The 16,871-nt window shown below is 40.3% G+C and overlaps 1 protein-coding gene across 2 annotated transcripts in view; it reads left to right on the forward strand.

Annotated features, from left to right (window-relative positions):
- Positions 1-14,814, forward strand: part of ppp1r3ab (protein phosphatase 1, regulatory subunit 3Ab) — a 26,437-nt gene extending 11,623 nt beyond the window's left edge. The window contains exons 5-9 of one of the 2 annotated variants that reach the window (XM_037767599.1): positions 2,192-2,290; positions 7,985-8,774; positions 10,083-10,150; positions 10,235-10,326; positions 11,606-14,814. In XM_037767599.1, coding sequence (XP_037623527.1) covers positions 2,203-2,290; positions 7,985-8,774; positions 10,083-10,150; positions 10,235-10,326; positions 11,606-14,545 — 3,978 coding nt within the window. In that variant the 5' untranslated portion in view covers positions 2,192-2,202 and the 3' untranslated portion in view covers positions 14,546-14,814. Of the gene's footprint in view, positions 1-2,191; positions 2,291-7,530; positions 8,775-10,082; positions 10,151-10,234; positions 10,327-11,605 lie in introns of those variants that run through there. The other variant, XM_037767598.1, reaches the window with a different exon arrangement.
- Positions 14,815-16,871: the final 2,057 nt, after the last annotated feature.

Consider the following 16,871-nt stretch of genomic DNA (forward strand, 5'->3'; position numbering starts at 1 on the left):
AGAAATAAAAAAAATACAATAAAAAAGATATTCCTTTGCACAACTGAAATAAACAATGCAAGGTTTCAAATCTATAAAATTAAATTAAATTCTATAAATGCAATTTACAGAACCTCAGACTAGATAAAGTTATTAAATCTGTGATTTTCCATGCAAGAATTTAGGTGCATGTGAGTGGAAGCAGCAAAAAAAGCATCACTATTTCAGTTAATTTACATTTAAAAATACCAATTTATGGACATCAAAATCATCCAAGACTCATGCACAAATCATATTGACACCTTAACATACTGTAAGTTTGCAGCAGGCTCCTAAATGAAAGTGTCATTTACTATACATGCAAATATTTTTTTGATATGCATATATGAGAGTTATCGTGCATTATCACTTTTCTCAAATCAGTGTTATATGACACAGTATATAGTCAGTAAATGTATCTGTGGCTTCTTATTGGCATTTCATGAACATCCAGGAAGGCTTGCACTGAGTTTTTCAAAGCCAACTTTTGATCTTAACTTTTTTATCTTTGCCAAAACAACAAGACACAAGAACAGTTTCTTCCCTCAGGCCATCTATCTGATGAACACTTGATCAGTCATACACTGTCAATTAACCCTGTAACACCAAATATCCACCGCTGCTCTCATAGACTATAATTCTTACAGTCTTTAATGCACATTTTTCTGTAATATGTACATATCATCTGTCACTTTATGTACATATTATAATATGTATATACCTGTCACTGTAAATATTGATCCTACTCACTGTACATAGAGTATATAGACATCTCCACATGTACATAATGTACATAATCATCTAGTCCACGTATATCCATCCAGTATTTATTTCTTTGCACTATTGGTTTTGTTTACAACTCCTGAACACTTGACTTGTATATATTATTTTTATTATGATATTCTTTATTCTGTTATTTCTGTTCTGTCTAAGTACATTGAGAAAGCTGCAAAAAAAAACAGTCAAATTCCTTGTATTGATTCTGATCTTAACTTATCTCACCAGTGCATGAAGAAGAAACTAAGAGGCAAAAAAAGATCCAAGAGAGCTATAAAATACAGCTGATTGGCTCTACAATAGAGCACAAACAGGAGTTTAACTTTAAACATTAACTCTTAAAAACATACACAAATCTCATGAAAGCTCTCTGACAATCTCTATTTCCATCCGAGTTGTATTAAAGCTACGTACCGTCGAGGCGAATAGTCAAATTCAGAGCAGCCAGGCAGAGTTGACGTCTCCAAGTCATGCAGTTTGGAGTGAGGATGAGGAGAGAACTGATGGAGTTGTGTGTCTACCTGAGGAGGAGGAGGAGGAGGAGGAGGAGGAGGAGGAGTCCCAGTGTCAGCTAGTGAATTAAACAGTGACATTACCAGGATGTGAAAACAGGAAAACCTGCTATAGAGCTTTTATACATCATTTGTTATTATAGGCTTAAAAGTAAACAAGGTGAATGTCTCCACATTTGTAGTGATGAATTTCTTTCAGCATTGTGTACAAAGATCCTCTACAATGTGCATTAATCAATAAACGTCACATCTACATTGCAATGATATAAAAATATAATGTATATATGTAGACGAAACATGATGTTGTGCTTTCCAGTTGCCTTTTTTTGGCAGTAAGAATCCATTTTTAAAGGCTTTTTCTTTGTTGATATTCATAGACAAACTCAATGTTTCAAAACAAGCATCATTTATTGGTCTTTCATGATTAAAACAAAGGCCTTCGCTTTGAGAAAAGACAAGTATTTTAATAGTTGTCTGTGACTTTATTTAGATACGCGGCATTGACAACAAAAAGAACTCCGCAGCTACACAACTGTCAAGCTGTTATCAAAGAGCTATTTACAGTAGTGTCTTGTGCTTTTATTGCAACAGCATAACAGTACATCTGTTAAAAAAACAAATAAAGGTGTTTTAATTTTGGGTGTTGATAAATGCAGTGTATGCCCTAGGAGTGTAAAACTTCCAACACAGCTACACTGACAAACACAAACCTGAAATGACTTTAAACTTTGTAGAGAACATTTCTGCACAGTCATGTCTTCATGTTTTTAAGCATTTTGCTTTTACTCTTTTCTCCCTGTTTTTCTTCTTTTGAGCATATCACCTTTGTTACACTCCCACAGTGACTTCCTGTAATGTGTTTTATTGCAAAATATCTTTTACAGCCTGCGACTACATGATGAAGGAAGACGACGAGGACCAAAGGCCAGGCTGCCATGACATCAGGAGTAATTATACATTGGAGAGACGAGAGGAATATCAAGGTAAAGAACAAAGACCATGAAGTGTTTCTCTCTTGTCATGGGCATAAGAATAAATAATTAACACTCAATAGCTGTGAATCTACACAACAATAATGTTAAAGATGATATCATACACCGTGTAAATTATGATGCATTTATAAGTGACAGTTGAGCAGAGAGGTCAAATAGATCTTCTCGCTGCAAAACATGTCAGACCAATTAATGATTGAATTGTAGACATTGTTACTAAGGTAACTTTCTGCCACCTACTGGATTAGTATTTACCTGCCCCTCCAGTTGTTTTATTGGAAGAAAAAAGTAATGTAAATTTATTCTGTGTATTCAGAAACAGGAAAAAAAAAGCGTCCATGTTGTCTCCACCTTGTTGTACTTGTTCTAGTTTTCATTATACCGCTTTAAGGAGAGACTTTTTTTCATGCACTGGCTCTATTTTGAAATTTTGCTTCCACAACATGTCTTCTTTCAGACGAGCGGAAAGAAAACGTCCAAAATAACACATTTAGGTGTTTATTCTGTCTGTAGATTTCTCCTAAATTCACCAAAAGTTAGCATTAGATAATGCACTCATTCGCGTATTTAAACGTAACATTTCAGAAAACTTTCTGTTTTATTTAACCTTTATTTAACCAGGTTAGTCCCAGTGAGATTAAGAACCTCTTTTCCAAGGGAGACCTGGCCAAGACGGTCAGCAGCGAGAACACAAAGTTGCAGACAGAGACACAAATAGAAATAAAATACAATTCACAAACCCTAAAAGCACTAACATTTGCATTAAAAAAGAACTATCTAAAGGCAAGTGGGGGAACTTTTCTGTGAGTCAGCTGTACAACAAGGGAGCTAAAAACATTGGCATGCCATAGAGTCTGCTTCTAAAGCCATAATAATATGCACTATCTCTTATGGCTCTACTGGGCAGCGCCCTCTTGGCTTCTAAACATCACCATTTTACTCCGTAACACTACGTACAGCATTGCTACACATACAAAAAAAATGATTGTCTTAATGTAAGTAAACAACTGGGGAAGTTTCATGATATCTTTTAGTTACATATGTTGTTCACCTGTGGTGTCTTGCAAAATGTATGGAATTTTACAATAAGGTTTTTCTCCACTTCAGTAGCACTTACATCCACCAAAACTTTCCAGTTTCATTCCTCTCTATATTCTGAAGGTTTTTACAGAGGGGTTTGTTCGTATAGCATTCATAGCCTGTTTTACAGAACATTTTATTCCTAAAAACATGACAAAAATTGTTTTTTTTAATGGCTGTTGACAGTATTTTCTGATTTATGGAGTGATAAAAAGAAGTATCCAAAATTCCCACTTTAAAAACCGTTAACTATAATATGTCAACAAAAAGATTTTGACTAAAGTTTGAAACATATTTTACAAGATAATGACTCATTTGCATATTTAAACATACATTTTTAGAAAACTTGTAATATAAAAAATAATTGTCTTAATGTAAGTAATCAGCTGGGGAAGTTTCATTATGATATCTATTAGTTAAATATGTTACCCTATTCACCTGGGGTGTCTCCCTTTAAGACAGTTAAGGGATGAAATTAAAAGCTGACTTTGTAAAGTAAAGGTTTTATCAACTCTTCGACGACGGGAGATGTACACCAGCAGCCAGGAAACCTGAGCTCTTGCACTGGTGGTGTCACACCTGACTCTTTCATGCCTCCCAGTAGTGGTTCATTCATCTCCCAACAGCACAGTCTGGAGGTCAAAGGTTGACCGGCGTGTCCTCTCCCAGCTGTAGCCCTGCAGCCGTATGAGTCGGCTAGAAAATAGCACTGTCTCATCCAGCTGGGGTATTGTACCCAGCTCGTAGTGACCCAGCTCCAAGGCTGATTGCTCCAAGGTTGGGTCCAGTCCAGAGAACTCATCTGATACCTCCTTGGTTCCTGCAGAGGGCATTGTGGCTCCACACACTCTGAAGATCTGCTCTCATAGAACCTGCCCTGGAAGCAGCTGGTCTCCATCACAGCCAGACAACCCTCCCTCCTCTCCCTCTTCCTCCTCCTCCCTCTGGCCTTCCTGCTCAGCCTGAAGTTCCCCTGCTGGAAGTCCCTCAGGTGAGCCTGGTGGACACCCCAGTAATGTCCCCGGCCGTCCTCGCAGCGGCTCACCTTCACGAAGCAGTCGTTCACGGACAAGTTGTGCCGGACGCTGTTCCTCCAGCCAGGACCACGGCTCCTGAGGTGAGGGAACTGCTCCTCCATCGCTCTGTAGATGGACGCCAGGTTGAGTTTCTGGGAGGGGGAGGACAAGAGGACTTTGGCAATCAGGGCGATGTAGGAGAGGTAGGGCTGTGAGAAGAGCTGTGTGTCCTCAGAGGAGGGAGTATCTGAGGAGCTGGTGTTATCTAGAGGATGAGCTGGGTTGGTGAGGATGCCCTCATCTGCCATTGTTGCAGCCATTTCTTGTCCTATAGTTTCTCTGCTGCTCTCTTCTGTTATATTCACGAGGTCACATCCTGCTTTTTCTTCTTTCATGTCTGAAGTACCTCTGAGATGTTGTCTTGTTCGTCCTTCCTCTGTATTCATTGTTTATTTTACTTCCAAGTCCAATCCTATCCTGTCTGTATCAGATCCCACATCCTCTGAGAGTTGACATCTTTCCTGTTGGACTTTAACTATTATCTTCCAGACAGCCTTTTTACAAGCTTTTATACCGTTCAATTCAGGAAGGGGTTCACCACTCTTCCTGTTAAGACCACATCACTCTTACTCACTCTTAAAATATGTATTTTATTTGCTCAGTAAGATTAAGGACTAACCGCTTTGGTCACGGCCGGAGCTGGACGCGCCCACTTTGTCACAGCCGTGAGATAAACACAGGAGATAGCACAAACACAAGATAAATATTGATATGGGATAAGCAGATAAAAGAATGAGCTTATGTGGAATGGTTGTTATGGTTATTGCACCATCAGAGAGTCAGCGATTGGCCAGTGGAAATTATTTTGGAGGCCTAAAAGGGAGACAGATATCGCCATGAAACGTCCCCAGTTGATTGCTTATATTAATACAATTATTTTTTTGTATTACAAGTTTTCTGAAAATGTATCTTTAAATATGCAAATGAGGAGTTATTTTATTAAATATGTGCTAATTTTCATACATTTTCAGAACAGAAATCTGAACATAATATATGAATATAAATAGATTTTATTTTATTCTTTTTAAAAAAATATATTATTATTTATTAATTTTTAATTTTAAATTTTTTTACTTGTGTATATTATTTTTATTTATTTATTTATTTTTGTATATAATATGTTTTTCCTGTATCTATACTGGCTTATTTTATATTAATATTAGGTTTGTTAAGTTTCTTTGTACCGAGAATGTTATTATTGGGGACGTTTGTGAATGTTTGTTCTGTTGTTTCAAAAAAAATAAAAATAAATATAGTATTGAAAAAACAAAATAGAAATCTGAACATTTGATAAAGCCAGGTTCAAAATTATTGTTTCATTTTGTTGACATATTAGAGTCAAAAGGTTTTTACAGAGGGCATTTAGGATATCTCTTTGTATCACACTTTGTATACTCTCAACAGCCATAAAAAAATCACTTTTCGACATATTTTTAGGAATAAAATATTCTATAAATCAGGCTGTGAATGATATATCAACAAACCACTCTGTAAAAACCTTCAGAATATAGATAGGAATAAAACTGGAAAGTTTGGTGGATGTAAGTGCTACTGATGTGGAGATTTCTGGCTCTGATTATGAGAAAAAAAACGAATTTTAAGAAAGGTATTGATTGTAAAATTCCATAGAGTTTGCGAGACACTACAGGTGAATAGGGTAAACAGATTTAACTAATATATATCACCATGAAACTTCCCCAGTTGATTACTTACATTAAGACAATTATTTTTTGGTATTACAAGTTTTATGAAATTGTATGTTTAAATATGCAAATGAGGCATTATCTAATAGTAACTTTTGGTGAATTTAGGAGAACTCTACAGACACAAACAGACAAAGTGTAGAAAAATAAAAACCTAAAAGTGTATTCTGGATGTTTTCTTTCCACTCTACAAAAAATCTCAAAATTGACTAGTGCATGAAAAGCAATGTGTTTGCCTTTAGTGTCTTTTCCCTAAACAGTATTTGCTCTGTTTTAGACCTCATGTGACCCATTGTGGGCCAAAAGCAACAAAACACAAATAGCTGCCTGCATGGTGGATCTCATGCTTGTTTTTACAAATAGCATTACAACTCTCCAGGGATGAATTACTACAGTTGCATAAGTACAATGGGTCTCATGCAAGAACATTTTCGTATTCTTGTCTTAACTCTCTCTTACTTTCTTTCTACTGTATATCGTGGGCTCGTACGAGTGTGCCACATCAGATTCAGCAAACGCTCCCTAACTTCAGAAACCTGTAAATGACCTGCGTAAACATGATGAATGCTACCTGTGCGTAAATGAACGTGCATTGTTATTAACGCCCCAATGATACCAAATAAGGTCTAGCGTCCTGATCCACCCTCTCTTCCAAGGGCCTGATGCACATCCAAGAAGTAAGTCAGCCGTGACGCGTCTGGTTACACTTCCATTCAGTTGTTTTGCAGTCTGAGATGTTTATATTTATATTGTAGTGTTATACAATAGCATCAATGGCCAATTTAACTTGATGATATTTAGGCTATATATGAATACATTTAGAATTATATTAGGCCATAATTCAAATTGCAGAGTCAAACAGGAATATGCCAATTATAGACTAGAATGGCATTCGGAGAGCGCAGACCTCTGCCAAGGTGCCTGTCTTTAAAAACAGGTCACAGCTCACAGCTGGCGGTACCGTGAGATGGTCGGCTTATTATTAACACGGTGTGTTTCCATGTAACGTGTCGGTGGATGCCTCTCTCATTCAGCAGCCTTTTTATGTCTGTATAACGTTACACTACGTTGTCTCTCATCCCGTCATTCTACTCGCCACACATCCACACAAGTATCTCTCTGCTCTCAGAAGGAAGAAGGCGTCATCAACGTGTCATCAGTTACACTGCGCATGTGTTATACCCTGTGGTCTTTATGCTCAGGCTGATCGGAATCCTTAAAAAGATTCCTGAATACGGATCATGATCCGGATCGCCACCAAAATCTAATGGATTGTTCATTGTGCCACACATCGCTCCCAAAAAAGTAATTCAAATCCATCGCAAACTAAATAATCTCCAGCCTTGGCGGAGGTAATTATGAAGTGAAATTTATATGAAAACTTTGGATAACAGTAGACTAATTGCAGATGACTCCTACGACAGGTCTGGACCGCTCATAAATTGTGTTCATACCGAAGAGAAAACTAATACTAATACTAAACTTAACGAATCTGTTCGTACGAGGGATTCTTGCATGAGGCCCAATGGCCACAAAACTTTTAAGTGTTGAAAAAGTTTTGCTGTAAGAAAATTAGATAATTATCGATCTATGTTGTAGATTATATCACACGAACATTCTGCCCCGAAGAGGCAAGAGGATGATATGTTCTCCTCCTGAGATTAGACTACTGTACATAGTTTAAGTCCCTTCTGGCCTATTTATAGTGTTGGCCCTTGCAACAATGTCATCTGTAACTCGACTCCATCTGTTAAGTCAGAGCATGTTGAATGTCAGCTGCCAGAAGCAGAAGCGCTGCAGTTCACTTCCCGCTGACTCTCCCGCAGAGAGCCCCATGGCGTTTGTGGGACAACCGAAACCTTCTGAGGCCTGTGGCTTCTTAGGAGTACCGGGCCTCGGCTTCTTGGACGCGGACGACGATGACGAGGTGGTGATCAGCATCAGGCCCAAATCTTCTCCTCGCCCGCGGAGAAGGAGCTCCAGCAGCGACGAGGACTCGGAGCCCGAGCCACCCCTGTCCGGCTCCAGGAGAGTGTCCTTTGCGGACGCCTTGGGTCTCAGTTTGGTGCAAGTGAAGGAGTTTGACACTTGGGATGTACCCAAGCTGCCTGAATGTGACTCCTCTGAGGGCGAAGGTAAAGATGCAGAGGAATTCTTCATATCTCCTGTCACTTTCTCCCTCCCGTTGCCCACCGAGGAGCTGTTTGTCAAAGTCCGGGATCAGAAAGTGGAGTTGGAGACCATCGAGTTACTTCCAGGGACCACGATACTGAAAGGAGTGATCCGTGTCCTCAACGTCTCCTTCGATAAGGCGGTGTACATCCGAACCACGTTGGACACCTGGTCCAGCCACTTTGACCTACTGGCAGAATACATGCCCGGTTCCAGTGACAGTCTGACGGACTGTTTCTCGTTTAAGCTCACCTTAGTGCCCCCGTTCGGAGAGCAGGGGGCCAGGGTTGACTTTTGTCTGCGTTATGAGACTCCGGTGGGGACATTCTGGAACAACAATAAGGACATGAACTACGTCCTGTCCTGTCACCAGAGGGTGAAAGAGAGGAAAGAAACGCCACAGAAGGAGAAAGTGAACAAAAGAAGCTGCCTTAAGACTGTCGGGTGAGGATAATAAATTTCATTGATAGGGTTTTTATCATGTTGTTTGACACAATTCAAAGTATTTAATTATGAGAATAATGGTCAGGAGTAGGGCTTACACAAATGCTTCGAAGCTTCGACCATTGCCATTGTAATCGACCTCCAAATCACTATTCAAAAGCTTTTTTTTTTTATTTTAAGTATGTAATAATTATGTATAAATCCCGAAATAGCCCATGAAATAAGGAATAATCCCACAACATTATTCATTATTCAACATTAATCATTATTTGTTATTCTCAGACGGATATCACTGTTTGCTGTGTGTAGAGGTGCATGTGTCTAGAGTAGTGCATCAGCGGCACTGTCCCGGGCACTGAAACGGGGTAGATGGAGACAGACAGACAGAAGAACATGTCAGCCTGCTGCACTGCGCCGCGACGCTTCGAATACCTTCGAATATTTCTCACCGAAGCTTCGAAGCACAAAAAATGGTATTCTGGACAGCCTTAGTCAAATGAGATGTCCATCAGGACAAAACCGGCTGGCCAATTTCTGACATACGATTTGAAAAATATTGGCTACTGTTAATCTGATTTACCAAAAGTGAAATTGTTGTTGTAATTATTGTGTGAAAGCTGTTAATATTCTAATAGCCTTGATATTATAGAAAAAGCAAACTAGCCAATCGGGTTTATCTAGGTGTAGACTATGTGAGGTCTGTGTTTTCTTTAAAGGAACAGTGTGTAGCATTTAGGGGGATCTATTGGCAGAAATGGAATATAATCGTTGTGTTTTCATTACCTTACAACGAGCTGTTTATATCTACATACGGAGCGTGTCCTCTTCACGGAGTCCACCGTGTTTCAAAACGGACAAACTGAACACTCAGGTTCAGGTTACTTTATTTGTACCTATAGGTAGATTAGGTAACACTGGCTCTAGATAGAGCCATTTTTGTTTCAGCCACAAGAAGGTTCAGTTGGTTGCAATCTGCAACCTCACCGCTAGATGCCGCAAGATCCTACACACTGCACCTTTAAGTTTGAAGCAAATTATTTCACATAACTAGTGTAAAGATCCTCTATATTATTGCTAAATTAAATATATGATGGATTGACAGAACTGTGTTGAGGTGCAGGGGTTGATTGTGAATAGGGAAAATAAAACTCCAATCTGGATGATCACATCTTGCACCATCAGCAAAATGATTTGAACTATTTTTTAATCAGAAGGATTAATGTATCTAAACGTTGTGGCCTTATGTGGTTTGTTAATTGGTGATAGTCACATAAAAGTCTGACTGATCACAGTTGTATTGATTCACAGTCAGAACTTCTCCAGTGTGGAGAACATTTCTACAACGGGAGCTCCATCTCAGGAAAACATTTCGACAGGTGAATATTTATTTTGCTGATTTTAAAAAGACACGTCTGTAATAGTGCAGCCTCGATATGAATTTAAATGTCCATTTCCTCTAGATGTGTCAGAACATGAAGAGGAAGCTATGAAAGTCAAGCAGATCTCTGACGGCCAGTCAGGAACATCAGAGGAGGATCGACAGAAATTACTGGTCAGTGAAAAAAAAGACACTATGGCTGCGTCCGAAATCCCATACTATGTACCAGATACTCAATATCTGTTTCATCGTTCAACATACTTTTGTGTGAATAAACAGTAGTATGTATCTTTTCGGATGCACTGAACTGTAATCACCACGTCACTTCTTGAGAGCCTCCTTGCCGGTTGGAGACACGTAGCCATGGTAACCAGTACCAACATCATGTGACCAAACAATGATTTGTAATAATCATAAAGTCTGAACTAATTTAAAACTATATTACGCCTAGCAAAGCGAAATATCATACTTAAACTTAAATGTAAGAGTTATTGGCAGTACAGAGCTGTCCGCCATTGTCTGTGATGAACATTGTCGTGACTACTGCATTGCATTGTGGGATATTTATGCCGCCGTAGTGTCCTGTGTTTGCATACTGTAATATTTCACCGGAAGTAGTATGCAATTCATGTACTATTGGTTTCATACTAAGGTTTTGGACATACTGAAAAGTCTCACAACTGTTTTAGCGTACTAAACAGCATGTTAGTGTGGAATTTCGGACACAACCAAATATTTATATTACTTTATAATTTTCTTTTGATACATATAAACCAAGACACCACAGTCCATTTTATGGTTTGCCCTTAGACTTCCTAGCCAAATTATCCAGACTTTAAAGGCCAATTTAATAAATTTGTGCTTCCAACTTAAGTGTATTTGCAGGTTAAGTTAGCATACTACTATATACTGTGTAAGTTACAGTGACTGACAAGTTACTTGAGACTATCTAATTGTTCTGAAATCCAAAATCCTTCTCATCAAACACCGCAGATTATTTTTGATTGTTTAAACGATCTCTTATTTTCTAACTTGATTTGACAAGTTTGAAGCGTTATTGGCTATGAAAGGGAGTTTTAAGACACCGTGGCATGTCTATGAGGTATACAGGAGAAACAGGAAACTTTACATGACCCCTGGTGCACTTTCTGAGAGAATATCACATGACCGGGCTTGAGTAGCACCAGAGTGACATAATGTCCTGTGCACCTAAAGGACACTCAGTGCATGCTGTTTGCACTTTGTTGGTGTCTCATATTTTGTCATTTAATTACTGTTTAAATCGTTTAATCCTTGCATATTTAAGAAAAATGCAGTCATGGGCATTATTTAATCCGAGTATGTTACTGTGTGAGATGCAACTTTAAATGTCACCCCACGAACTTTTCTTAAAACAGCATCACTGTTGTGTGAGCAAACTGAAATTAATCTATCCCCTGTTGTTGACGGACAGGCCGAGAGCAGACAGAACTGCGGCCCAAGGAATCGCAGAAAGGCTGCAAGGATGGCTCGGGTGAGGGACTACTTTTCTCAGAGGAACGGCAGAGCGGACGACACCGAAAGAGATGAGTCGCCTCCGGAAGCAAAAGCTCAAGAAGAGGAAAAGCACTCAGATGTGCAATTGTGTCCTGAGGGGAGCAGTGAATCAGAAGGTTCTCACTTTGTTCCTGAATCTCTGGAAACAGGCAGCGAACCTCTCCTCGACGTTCCACATGACACGTCCTCACCGGCACACGACTACATGCCTAACGGCGAGACATCCGAGAGCATTGACATGGCTGACTCAGCCACATTAACAGGAAGCGAGAGCGTCACGGATGTTACGGACAACCCAATGCATTCAAATGATAAGCCTGCTCCTGCAGAGTGCCAAAATATCAGCGAGGAAAGCAACGCCACAGCCAAACCGGCTGACAGTGTTATTTCAGCAGTGAGCAGCAGCAGCTTCACATTTGGAACCGTGGTGGCTCCGCTGTATCATCATCAGGTGTTTGGCAGAGCGGGAAGTGAAAGTGATCGGGGAAATCCAGTACGGGCTGTGCAGCATGCTGGAGACTTAACTCAAAGTTACCCTCACGCTGAAAGAGGACAGACTAGCTGCACCGTTCCAACAGATGCTAGAGGTAGCGAGGTCAAAGTTCAGGGAAGTGTTATTCAGACTCAGGAAGCAAACCAAGAGTGCTTAGATGACGCTCCAAATAGTCTTCCCATGGAAGAAGAAGAAGAAGAAGAAGAAGAAGAAGAAGAAGAAGAAGAAGAAACAAGTTTGAGTATGACATCAAACGACATCCTGGACCTTGCAGAAACTCTGCAGGATCCAGATGAGAATATATATTCACACCAGACATCTATTGTGGGAGAAACAGTCGTACATCCACACACTGTAAACATTTTAAATACAGATTTGTCGAATCCACAAATACCCGCTGAGAGTTCACATCTCCAGGGAGAAGCACAGGAAGACAGTCTAACCCTTGATCTCCAAGTGCCAGAGCAAACATGTACACAAACTAATCTAGATGAAACACTTGCACAAAGTGAAACACGAGAAGTCATTACCAGTCTGGAAACCTCACTTATGTCACCTCAACCTCCTCAGAGTTTATTATCAGAGCGCGTTAGTGACGAGACAGACCAACAGACCAGCGGTGTCGGAGCAGACGGCTGTAAGTGTGATCATGAGTCAAACAAAACAGTAACTATATCAACAACCAATGCCATTTCAGAAGAGGATAAACTTATAGAAGCTTTACATGATTTGAAACCTGAGCACATGAATGATTCAGCTACGAAAGAAACTAGGAATAGCTACGTTTCTTGTTTTGAAATTGTAAAGGAAAAGGATGTCGCAACACCTCAGATATCTCTCATAACTAATAATGTGGAAGAAGGAAATAAAGTGGTGAACAACTCGTGTGAACATGAAACAAAACACTCAGGTGATATTAAAGTGATTGATGAGGCGGCTGAGTCGCCGACACGAGCGACGATAAGTAATCACATACATGGTGACGCGTTCGTGGAGCTCAGAGATGAAGACACACGGAAAATAGAGCATCATGAAATGGAAGCTGCTGTCACTTTGGATTTTTGTTTAGCAGACACCGCTGAGGTAAACTGGGAAATGATGGTCGAAGAAGAGGAGATAGACATATTAACAGATGAAGAGGAAAGTGAGGCAATAAGTTTAAAAACAGTGGAGTTCGAGGTCGCAGGGAGAGAGACGGCATCAGAAAACGGAAGTACAACAGAGACGGAAAACGAGGATGAAGTGGTTTGGGAGATCACAGCTGCAAGAGAGAGAGATGCTGAGGATGCAGATGTTTTAGAGAGCAAGCAGGGGATTGGAGAGGAGGAAATTGTGTCTGGAAAAGAAGAAGAGAGAGAGTTAGAGAAAGAAAAACACTTTGCAGAGATACAAGAGGTCAATGTTGAAAAGACAAATGTCCAAGATGAAGAGGAGATAGAGGAGGAGGAGGAAGAAATGGAAATAGACTGGAACGATGACGATGAAGCAGGTGAGGAGTGGGAGGATCAAGAAGAGGAGAATCCAGATTACGACGAGGAAATTCTAGTTGATGAAACAGGAGAGTCAGAGAGCATGTCAATAGAGGACAGGGAAAGTGAAGCGGGGTGTTTCGAAGAGAGGTTAGACACGATGCAAAACAAGGTTGAGGATAGTTTATCCGCTCCGGTGAACAATGTGGAGCGCAAGAGAGTAATCGAAAAAGAGAATGGACACGTCCCAACTGGAATGCATCTTTACGACGAGAACGTCAGTTACGAGCTATCGGAAGCTGCGAGAGACGAGAATGAATCCGTTGCCGTTGCAGAGGGAGATTCGTGCGTTTTCACAGACGAACTCGAAAACGACCAAACGAGCAACGACAGCGCTTCGGCAGAGTCCGACTCAGACGACGAGGTGGAGTTGTACATGCACTGTCTGAGGGCCGTGCACACCGGGGAGCAGGCCCAGAAAGAGAGGAACAAAGATGTGAGTTTTAGTGTGGGCAAAAGGCCCTCCGTAAGCAGAAGCAAACTGCTGTCCATGCCGTCCATCAGCGAGTCCCTGGATGAGGAACAGCACCTCAGCCGCCTTCAGGACAACCTCGAGGACGTGGAGACGGCAGACTTCCAACCCGCAGCTGCAGCTCTGCCAAGTGGACAGGAGAGCACCAATAGAAATGTTTCATGGTGGAAAGAAACCTTTTCCTGCAGCAATATCTCAAAAACATTGTTGTACGCCACCTCGTTCGTGGTATTTTTAGTTGTGGCCTACCGCTATGATTTTCTTGCTTGTTTTGGGCTCTACTTGGTCTCAGTGGTTTGGCTCTACTGTCAAAGAGAGAGGCAGCCAGAACAACAAAAACGACAACAGAATAGGTTGAATTAAACGGTGCTGTACACTGTAATACTATCATACCACCATTTGATACAGAGTGCGCCAGGGATGACGTATTTTTATAGGTCAACCAGGAAGTTAGGATCGCCTTGGGTTCCCTCCACAAACAGCCACTGTGATTTTTCCACTGTGTTTTGAATTAATGCAGAAAATAAGCTCTCTTGCAAACAAACGTTTATGACACTTACACATTTTGTTCAGCAAGATAATTTCCAAGAATGAACACCACCTTTTATGATTTTTGAAGCGTAAATGCAATCGCCAGAAGTAAAAAGCTAACGTTAGGCTATAAAAAAACTACACCCATGGATGTATTAAAAGAACTGGATACAGCGTACAGGTCATTCCTATGAGAGTTGCTCAGTGGCGCATGACGTCTAAATGGCTCGACTTCCATCTGGAAAAGTACCCGGATCTTGGTGGAGTAGCATCCGAGATGATTGGCGCAGTAGCGTCCGCTCGGTCACATGACCTCTGTCACGGGGTCCCAACGTCACCCCGTCATCACGGCTTGCACTCCAGCCTCGGCTTGCGCTCCAGCCTCGGTCTCATTCACATGAATGGAGGAAGAGAAATAACTCTGGATTCAGCTATTAGTGCATATAATGGAAGAAGAAAACACACAACAGTGAATGATAATGGGCATTAATTTAAAGTATATATAACACATATCAGAATACATGCTGTATATTCCCTATGGGAGGACGCTAACTCTCTGTTGTCGAGAGTATGAACCAATTTAACTTTATGCTTTTACTGTACATAAGATTTAGCAGACAACAGGCTGCGGACCATCGTTCACACTGATCACTTCTGCAGAGCGTTAATGCATTTTTTGAGGTGTGTACGAAACTCATCAGTGTGCTGTGTGTACGGATTCCACCTATAGATAGAGTTTTGTTTGTGTAGGGCAGTGGTTCTCAACCAGGGGTCCGGGGACCCACTGGGGTCCTTGGAGGAGTTCCAGGGGGTCCCCAGAAAAATGGGGAATAGTTTATTTTCACTATTTAATTCACTATAAAAGTGAGCCAAATGTGAGGAGGAGTCATAAGAGTGACTCTTCTGACAGGTTTCACTTCCTCCTCGTTTATCTCCTCAACTAGTTGACAAGTGAAATCTTATCTAATGGGGGTTTGTGATCGTAATCCTTGACACGAAACAGGTTGAGAACCACTGTTGTAGGATACATTTAGCTTTCATAAGTCTGGAATGAATAAATTGTGCCATAGATAAATAATTCACTGTGTTCAGTGGCTTTTTATTACATTACTAACAATAGTAGCCAGCTGAGTGAATAACAGTAAGAATAGATTTAATTAAGATTTCTGCAATTTAATTATAAGTTTACTGTACTTAACAAGACTATAACCTACAGTAATGCTCGCAGCGTTGAAGCAGAGCTAAATGATAAAGTCAGCATGCTCACAATGACAAGTCTAGCTTTATGTTGTTTAGCAGGTATAATGTTTAGCAGATTCACCATCTTAGTTTAGCTGTTAGCATTCTAATATAGGCTTATTAGCACTAAATACAAAGGACAACTGAGGCTGGTGAGAATGTCATTAGCTTTGCAGGTTTTTGGTCACAAACCAAAGAATTGGACAAATTAAATTAAATACAATTTTGACCATGGAAAAGTTATTGCAGTGCATCCTGTGAAGAATTTTTTTGGATTGTCTGTTCCAAATTTTATGGTAATCCATCCAATAGTTGTCGAGACATTTCACTCATAACCACAAATGTGAACCTCATGGAGGCGCTGAAAGTCAGGGGGGTCGCCAAAGTCATTAGGATTCGTCTTCAAGAGACCATGAATGTCTGCATAAAATTTCAATTCAACTGAAATTTCAATTTTAAGAAATATTAAGGGATAATGTACGGCGAGCCGGTCAGGACGGGGTCCACCCGCAGCGCCCTGTCGGGTTTATTTCACAACAATGACCTGCTAGCTGTACATTATCCCGCTTATTACACGGCTACTTACTGAAGAAATCAATAATTTGACAAAGAAACCTTCCGTCAGAGTCCGTCATAAGAACTGCACCCATAGCAACGGTCTGTTATACATAGCAACGGTCTGCTATAAAGAAATAACAGACTGTAGAACGCCATGATTGACCAATCAGAATAGAGTATTCAACAATGCCGTGTAATAAATGGCAGAAATTTTAAGATATTTCAGTCTGTAATGCATCAATGAAAAACTGAACTGCACTTAGATTAACTCACTTACAAGTAAACGGCAATTGTAATATACTTGGAATATATTTTATTTCCTCTAAAAGTATGCAGGTCAGTAACAGATTATCCAACCCAC

This window comes from Sebastes umbrosus, chromosome 4 (assembly GCF_015220745.1).
Source record: "Sebastes umbrosus isolate fSebUmb1 chromosome 4, fSebUmb1.pri, whole genome shotgun sequence".
NCBI lineage: Eukaryota > Metazoa > Chordata > Actinopteri > Perciformes > Sebastidae > Sebastes > Sebastes umbrosus.